This window comes from Homarus americanus, unplaced genomic scaffold (assembly GCF_018991925.1).
Source record: "Homarus americanus isolate GMGI-L3 unplaced genomic scaffold, GMGI_Hamer_2.0 scaffold824, whole genome shotgun sequence".
NCBI classification, from domain to species: Eukaryota; Metazoa; Arthropoda; class Malacostraca; order Decapoda; family Nephropidae; genus Homarus; species Homarus americanus.
Window position 1 is genome coordinate 2,835,891 of NW_024719328.1, and position 9,366 is coordinate 2,845,256.

General features: G+C 40.7%; 1 protein-coding gene across 1 annotated transcript; it reads left to right on the plus strand.

The window, feature by feature from the left end:
- The first annotated feature begins 564 nt into the window (after positions 1 to 564).
- LOC121860015 (trypsin-1-like) lies at positions 565 to 6,329 on the plus strand. Its single transcript, XM_042357030.1, has 8 exons — positions 565 to 672; positions 918 to 1,035; positions 4,790 to 4,858; positions 5,042 to 5,211; positions 5,315 to 5,583; positions 5,703 to 5,839; positions 5,941 to 6,057; positions 6,175 to 6,329. Exons 4-8 carry the CDS (start codon positions 5,174 to 5,176, stop codon positions 6,190 to 6,192), a joined length of 579 nt encoding a protein of 192 aa, XP_042212964.1. The 5' UTR covers positions 565 to 672; positions 918 to 1,035; positions 4,790 to 4,858; positions 5,042 to 5,173; the 3' UTR covers positions 6,193 to 6,329.
- The last annotated feature ends 3,037 nt before the right edge of the window (positions 6,330 to 9,366 follow it).

Genomic DNA, 9,366 nt, shown 5'->3' on the forward strand with positions numbered 1-9,366 from the left:
GGATGTCTCTTCTGTTGGTATAACTCTCACTCATCTAGCCTAAAGCAGTGGTTTATTTTTTATATATATATATATATATATATATATATATATATATATATATATATATATATATATATATATATATATATATATATATATATATATATATATTTCATTAGCCAATAAGAACGTGGGATTCTACATATAGTCACCTCACCCCGCCAGGATTCGAACCCATGACCCGACTGTGACTTGGGAAGGCCACCTCTGGACCAACAGGATACTAAAGCAGTCCTAGACTTGTTATATTTCACAAAAGCCTGTTCAACGAGCTCGTTGAACAGGCTTTGATAGTACAGAGCAGGTTCGAATCTCTGGCAGGTGAGGTGATATATATATATATATATATATATATATATATATATATATATATATATATATATATATATATAATATTGTGTGCGTGTATTGTGTTGAAATGCATTTAAGATAACTCTGTACTGCCCATAATTTCAAACTTAACATTATATCATCTTTTCTGAAACATGATACTAAGGCAAGATGTATATCTTTAGGCATCAGCTTCAGACTCCACCATCTCCATCGACTGCGCACATTCAATTTAAAGAATTCCAGGAGGTGCAGGGGTGACGTTCTCCTCCTTGAAGACGGCAATACATTAAACAACAGGTGATATATTTTAAAAGACAATGGCGTCTCTTGTCATTATTCTGTTAAATATTGAGAGCTTTGACGGGGGCACCACACGACTGCCAACAGCTACAGTAAAGTATACAGTAAAGTATACAATACTTTATTTATTTTTATATCCATTAATTAATCTGAACCAACATATAAGATAAAAGTACAATATGATATAATAAACTAATGTATTAATTACTTAATCACTATCACCCGACTTTGTGTTCCCTCAGATTCTGCGGCAACCTTGGAACTCTCAGTGAAGGAGGCGACACTGACCTTTTGAATATTGTTTTCAAGACAAACAGAAGAGGAAAAGCTCAAGGTTTCTCCTGTGTTGTGTCCCCTCTGGTAAGTTCTCGACTGGTAAAGTTCAGTATAAACCTAACCTAACCTAAGTAGATCCCAGTGTTAAGGGTCCCAGTGTTAATGGGTCCCAGTGTTAATGGGTGCCAGTATGGGTCCCAGTTTTAATGGATCCCAGTCTTAATGGATCCCAGTCTTAATGGGTCCCAGTCTTAATGGGTCCCAGTGTTAATGGGTGCCAGTGTTAATGGGTCTCGTGTTATGGGTGCCAGTGTTAATGGGTGCCAGTGTTAATGGGTGCCAGTGTTAATGGATCCCAGTGTTAATGGGTCCCAGTCTTAATGGGTCCCAGTCTTAATGGGTCCCAGTCTTAATGGGTCCCTGTCTTATTGGTTGCCAGTGTTAATGGGTTCCAGTCTTAATGGGTGCCAGTGTTAATGGGTGCCAGTGTTAATGGGTGCCAGTGTTAATGGGTGCCAGTTTTAATGGATCCCAGTCTTAATGGGTCCCAGTCTTAATGGGTCCCAGTCTTAATGGGTCCCAGTCTTAATGGGTCCAAGTCTTAATGGGTCCCAGTCTTCATGGGTCCGTCTTAATGGGTGCCAGTGTTAATGGGTTCCAGTCTTAATGGGTCCCAGTATTTATGTGTCTGAGTGTTAATGGTCCCAGTTTTAGTGGTCCCAGTCTTAATGGGTTCCAGTCTTTATGGGTCCCAGTCTTAATGGGTTCCAGTCTTTATGGGTTCCAGTCTTTATGGGTTCCAGTCTTTATGGGTCCCAGTATTTTGGGTCCCAGTGTGATTGGTCCCAGTCTCAATGGGTCCTAGTCTTTATGGGTTCCAGTCTTAATGGGTCCCAGTCTTAATGGGTCCCAGTTATAATGGGTTCAGTCTTATGAGTTCTCAGTCTTAATGGGTTCCAGTCTTTATGGGTCCCAGTCTTAATGGGTTCAGTCTTTATGGGTTCCAGTCTTTATGGGTCCAGTCTTAATGGGTTCCAGTCTTTATGGGTCCCAGTCTTTTGGGTCCCAGTCTTAATGGGTTCAGTCTTTATGGGTCCCAGTCTTAATGGGTTCCAGTCTTTATGGGTTCCAGTCTTTATGGGTTCCAGTCTTTTTGGGTCCCAGTCTTAATGGGTTGCTTTATAGGTTCCAGTCTTTGATCCCAGTCTTATGGGTTCAGTCTTTATGGGTCCCAGTCTTTATGGGTCCCAGTCTTAATGGTTCAGTCTTTATGGGTCCCAGTCTTTATGGGTTCAGTCTTAATGGGTCCCGTCTTAATGGGTCCCAGTTATAATGGGTTCAGTCTTTATGGGTCAGTCTTAATGGGTCAGTCTTAATGGGTTCAGTCTTTATGGGTCCCAGTCTTAATGGGTTCCATCTTTGGTCCCAGTCTTTATGGGTTCAATCTTTATGGGTCCCAATCTTAATGGGTCGCAGTCTTAATGGGTTCAGTCTTTATGGGTCCCAGTCTTTATGGGTCCCAGTCTTAATGGTCCCAGTCTTAATGGGTCGCAGTCTTAATGGGTTAAAGTCTATATGGGTCCCAGTCTTTATGGGTTCCAGTCTTTATGGGTCCCAGTTTTAATTGGCTTGTTTCATACAGACTTCAGTTTCAACAGGTGCCAACATAGCCTAAGACCAGGCCTCACCTGACATTATTTATTGGTTCAGTCACCTGACATAACACAACAACTTTCTTCATTGGTCATCAGTTCAGCTGTTAACATGAAACAGTCTTTTGAACCAAACATTTTTGTGTTGCTTAACGCCGAGTGAGTGTGAGCATCACCAACCCTCCACCTTGAATACTGTACCACCTTTAGTAACACCTTGACTCAAGCTGTGATAAGTGATTCTTGAACTAGAGCACCGGTAAGTAATTACTGTATAAGATGTGTAACTGGTCGTAAATATGTACGCACATTATATAACCATGTAAGTACAATATTGTGATACACGAGAGACTGATAATACATCTCAGTAATAGTTGCTGTAGAAACAAGACTCACCCTTAGATGTGGCGGTACATTGTCACCATCACTTGGTGGAGTCTCAGCCGGCTGTTTCCTGCCAACAGTATCTCTTATTACTGGATTGTAACATCTAGTCTATCTTTTTTTTTTTCACACCCTCTTCACCACTCATTGGTTAATTAGCTGCTTGGGCGATCGGTCACGTCTCTGTTAACCACTGTTGGCAGATACTAGGCATGCACTGGCTTCTGAATTTCTCTGAACATGTTCTAGTGCTTATCAAATCTGGTCGTGAAGGAGCTCACACCCGGTGCCGTCACAACACTCTCTGGCAGATTGTTGCAAGAGTTCACAACTCTCACTCCAGAAAAGTTGCCCCTCACAGTTTTCTGGGCTTTACTCAACCTTAAGTTGTGACCCCTTGTGGGGCAAGCGGCTCCAGGTAAGGACACTCGACTGAGTGGTGCCCTTTGAGATGTTTCTATACCTCAATTAGGTTACCCCTTGCCCGTCTGTGGAATAAGGTTAGGCAATTTCAGGCGCTCTAATCTCTCAGGGTAGCTGAAGTTCCGAAGTGCAGGCACCAGTCTAGCGACCGTTCTTTGACATTTTTAGTCAACTGACAGTCCCTAGCCATATTTCGGGTTCCAGACGGGGAAGCACCTCAATCTTGAAGATCGTTACGAAGAAAGGCCCGTCTAGATATCTGAACGACCTTCTTCAGAGACCTAATAATTTAGTTGCCTGAATCACCTTATTCTCGCAATGGCCCGATAACTTCAGCTTATTGTCAATATACACTAGTTTCTCTGTCCGTTGGGACTGCCCTCCTTACTGTTGGTACTTAACAGGTGCAGCCTCTTACACTTCGGTACATTGAATATTAACAGCCATTTCTTCGACCATTCTTCAAGCTCACAGAGATCCTTCTGCAGCTCTTGACAGTCTGCTTGGTTCTTAATTTCGAAATAGCTTGGCGTCATCCTCAAACATTTGTATGGAGGAGTGTACAGCGTCAGGCATGTCATTTAAGAAGCAAACAAACAACAGCGGTCACAATACACTACCCTGTGGTACCCAGCTTGTGATGGGTACGCATGATGATTTCGTGTCATTAATCACCACACACTGCTTGCAGTCATGGGGAAAGTCTCAATCTTCGCCAGGACATTTCCTCGAATCCGTACCTTTCAATTTAATTTTCAGCCTTTCATGGGGTACGCTGTCGAAAGCCTTGGCAAAATCTAGGTATATATTGTCGATATTGCCGCCCTGTTCTAGAATTTGGATCAAACGTCCAGTACTTTGAGTAATTGTGTTAAGCAGGCACCTGGCATAAAACCGTGTTGGCAATCCTTTACAAGGTGGTTTCGTAGATGTTCCATCATGGCATCTCTTATAATGCTTTTAAATACTTTATATACTATGCTGGTGAGGCTCACCGGTCCACAGTTATTTGTGGGTGACGATCGCCCTTCTTTAAGATAGGACTCGCATAAGCCATTTTCCAATCACAGGGGACCTTTTGCTCATCCTGGCATTTGCAGAACAGGATCTTCAGGGGCTCAGGAAGCTTGTTGCACAACTCTCTTAGCGCTCTGGGATGCACCATGTCAGGGCCGGGACTCTTATGAACCTTTAGCTTTGACAGTTTATTTCTTATAACCTCTTTTGTGAAGGCAGTGTGGGTCACTGCTGTGTCGAACTGTCTTCAATATAGACAAAGTATGTCTATTATGAATGATTATTGTAATTATAAAGTTGTTAGATACTATGATAATTGTTGATAATATGTGATGAATGTTAATCTTTGTTTACGTCTCCAGGCAAGGTTCAGACCATCACCCAAGTCACTACTGACGTCACTGACATCTCCGTCGACAACGGTCAATGCTGTACGTTTTTAACTGAAACGAGTTGATTATATTTGTGTAAGACTAACGATGAAGAAAATGTACTGATTTGATATAGTAATATGTCATAGGCACAAATTTCAGATGGAAAACCATGAAAACTTTTCTACGCAAATATCAAGTTTCATAGACAAGGTAATACAGATGTAACATTTTATTTATCAGCCAAGTGTGGCACAGTGAACCGCGTCACCCGCATTGTGGGAGGAGTGGCGACGGAGGTGAATGAGTACCCCTGGCAAGCGGCACTCGTTGTAAAGGGAACCAACCAGGTTTTCTGTGGTGCTTCTCTCTATAATGATGGTTACGTTGTTACGGCTGCTCATTGTGGAAGCGTAAGTTATCGAGTTATTTGTTATTTTTCGAAAATCTGGATATAATATTTTTTCTTTTAACACTGTATTTTGTGGTTGTAATGCTTTATGTGTTTTTCATTAGAATAACTGATTATGGGATAGATGTGGAGGTTCTCCTAGGGGCACATGAACTGACCAGCTCCACCAGTGCCCAGCAGCGTATTTCTGTAGAAAGGATCATTAACCATGAAAGCTATGACAGCAGTACACAAGATAACGACATCGCTGTACTAAAGCTTGCCACAAAAGCTTCTTTGAATGAAAATGTTAAACCCGCTTGTCTTCCCAGCGTCAGTGAAGATTATACCGGCTTCACCGCCACTGTTTCTGGATGGGGAACGTTGAGTTCAGGTACTGTACTTTATAGCGTTACTTTAACATGGATGTACTTCATATACAGACTCAAGTAGTGCAGAGTAAATATGAAGCCTATGACTTTTGATCAAAGCGTCGCCAATATTTACCTGCAGGCGGTAGTCAACCCGATGTCTTACAAGAGGTTCAGGTTCCAGTGGTCAGTAACAGCGAGTGCCAGCAGTCGTATGGTAACAGCATCAGTGACATGCTTTGTGCTGGTTACGATGCTGGTGGGAAGGACTCTTGTCAGGTCAGTGTTCACGTACTCTGGAACAAATACAAGGAATCTCTGTATGAAATAAATGTATTTTTTTTCAGGACGATACATAAATCATATTAAAATGTTGGCAGGGTGATTCTGGAGGTTTGGCTGTAAGGAGAATGGCAAGTGGGTGTTGGCAGGTGTGGTGTCATGGGGCTATGGGTGTGCTATGCCCAACTACCCAGGAGTCTACGTTCGGGTCACTAGTAAGTTAAATCTCAATACTTATGTCATATAACGTCGAAGTCTTCTTGGAAACCGTTAATAGTATGTGCTCAAGACTGTTATAAATATTTGACTTGATATAAGAGCCAATTTTGCAGAGTATTTGGACTGGCTGAAGGCTAAGACGAGTGAAGGAAGCAACGACTTGTGTTTTTCTGGTCAAGGGTCAGGCTCAACCACTAAGACTCCAGCAGCAACTACCGTCCCTTCAGCTACAAGCTGCAGTATGTATAACGTAATCTGTTGTTGTCTCTTTGTGAATCGGGACAAACCGGTCTGCTGTGTCTGTACATCAAAACATAAACATCAATATATATATATATATATATATATATTATATATATATATATATATATAATAATAATATATATATATATATATATATATATATATATATATATATATATATTAGAATGTCAATTTGTGAATCTAGCAACTATTTAATCAAATCATCTAGTTCCTGAAAATCTTTTGTCTGTATTATAACGGTAATATTTGTAGTAGTAGGTAGCTACTAAACAGGGAGGTACTACCGCCTGGGAAGATATTGGAAGCATAATGTATTGTCTAATGGTAGACCCTGCTGCCATATGGCATCACGAAAATTGTGACCAAGTCCCAGGTTGCTGACCTGACTTTCTGCCTCATTTACATACAATTGCAGGGTCTCAATTGTTTCTCTTACCATTGACAACACAACATACATATATTATTTCCTCTTGATCCCTTTTCCATTTTAGTATTTCTTTATTATGATTATTATTATTATTATTATTATTTTTTATGATTATGATTATGATTATTATTATTATTATTATTATTGCAGTGTTGTTTTCATTAATATTATCATTATATTTTATTTGTGTATAAATTTTACTTTTACTGAATTATTATTACACCCAGGCCCCGATGTGGGTCATTGTCCTGTGCCTTTGTGGGCTAATCCTCATAAAAAAAGGCTTATTTACATGTTGGACGTTTTCAAATGTTAGTATGTGGTGTTAAATATATGCAAGGATTAAGAAGTTGTGTGATGTTGTGGGTACAGAGTGTGGACAAGCAACCGACAGACTCGTATCGTGGGTGGTCAGCCAACTGAGATACACGAGTATCCCTGACAAGTGGCTCTCGTCAGTTCTTCCGGCTCAACACCATTCTGTGGCGCCTCCATCATCAGTAACCAGTGGATCCTCACTGCTGCTCACTGCGCTGCCGTGTAAGTCACCAGGGCTCTCCATCTTGTGTTGGGTGACTACACTAATAAAAACATCATTCCTGGTAATTTCTAATATCCTCATCATCGGCTGACTAATCAAATGGCAATTAATCTTTAGGATTACGACCTATCGTAACGGACCGTCTGACCCGACTCTCTATATTCCCCGAGTTAATTAAATTTTGATTAAATTAGTTCATTATCATTATCATTAGCTATTATACAAAATAAGTTTACAAAAATGCACTTAAAATCAATCTTCAGCGGGCATGGGTAAAGGTTGATGTAGGGTTATAAACCCCAAACAATATATTATAAATAATTTTAAAAATATATATGTGGCAATATAATTTAACTTCATCGCCTCTTGCTACGTCCTATTGTCTTCAGTGAGCTACAGATCTTCATATCATGTAATGTTGTCCAAAACTTTATCCAGTATCATGGATAGATCATATTTACCTGTGGAAAGTTCTTCCTAAACACAAATCGTAATCTATAAACTTCTACAGTCTTCCAAATACCATTAAATAACTACAGACACCTGATCATTATGAAAACTCCTCTGTGCCTCAGATTCTCCTGCAGACAAATAAAACTTGCATATAAAGGTTTCATATCTTGCAAGTCAAGAAAGAAGCATTGGTAAAGAGAGAGAATAGTACTAGGAAGATCAAATATACTGGTGATGTGTGACAAAAGTGTAGGAGTAACACAGCTTATGTCTTAGCATGACCACCAGCGACATGGTGGTGATCGGCGAGCACAAGTACACCAGCACTTCGAGACGTCGGCCACAGAGCGCCTCAGTATTGCTCAGGTATGGCAACTCCTATGAAAGGTAACATTGTCTAACGGGCTTTTTAGCGATGGATCAAGTTATCAAATATCTCATCATCGTTTAGCTCAGTTACCATCTTTAAACTTGGCATGAAAATAAAATATAGTTTCACAAATATTACATTTATCAACTTACACACTATGACTGTCAGTGTTAATAAGGATGACTCATATTTGTTATCATCTACAAGTATGACCAATATTTTGTCTCAGGTTAGTTATGACAGCCTTGTCTCAGGTCAGTTTGTGGTTTGTTTGGTTTTTGTTGGTGTGTTTGTTGTTAGTTATGACAGTCTGTCTAGGTTAGTTATGACAGCTTGTCTCAGGTCAGATGCAGTCTTGTCTCAGGTCAGTTATGACAGCCTTGTCTCAGGTCAGTTATGGTCTGTTGTCAGTTACAGTTTGTCTCAGGTCAGTTATGACAGTCTTGTTTCAGGTCAGTTATGACAGTCTGTCTCTGGTTTGACAGCTTTCTCAGGTTAGTTATGAAGCTGTTCAGGTTTGACAGCCTGTTCAGGTGTTATGACAGCTTGTTCAGTGAGACAGCCTTTGTCTCTCAGGTCAGTTATGACAGCCTTGTCTCAGGCCGGTCGTTATGACAGTCTTATCTCAGGCTGCTGGTGACAGTCTTGTCTCAGGTTGCTGGTGACAGCCTTGTCTCAGGTCAGCAGACAGTCTTGTTTCAGGTCAGTTATAGAGTTGTCCGGTTAGTTTGACAGCTTGTTCAGGTCATTAGTCTTGTCTCAGGTCATATGACAGTCTTGTCTCAGGTCAGGTATGACAGTCTTGTCTCAGGTCAGTTATGACAGTCTTGTCTCAGGTCAGTTATGACAGCCTTGTCTCAGGTCAGTTATGACACTCTTGTGTCAGGTCAGTTGTGACAGTCTTGTCTCAGGTTAGTTATGACAGCCTTGTCTCAGGTCAGTTATGACAGTCTTATCTCAGGTCAGTTATGACAGTCTTGTCTCAGGTCAGTTATGACAGTCTTATCTCAGGTCAGTTATGACAGTCTTGTTCAGGTCATTAGTTGACAGTCTTGTCTCAGGTCAGTTATGACAGTCTTGTTCAGGTCAGTTATGACAGTCTTGTCTCAGGTCAGTTATGACAGCTTTGTCTCAGGTCAGTTATGACAGTCTTGTCTCAGTTAGTTACGACAGTCTTGTCTCTCAGGTTGTTATGACAGCCTTGTTCAGGTCAGTTATGACAGTCTGTCTCAGGTCAGTTATGACAGTCT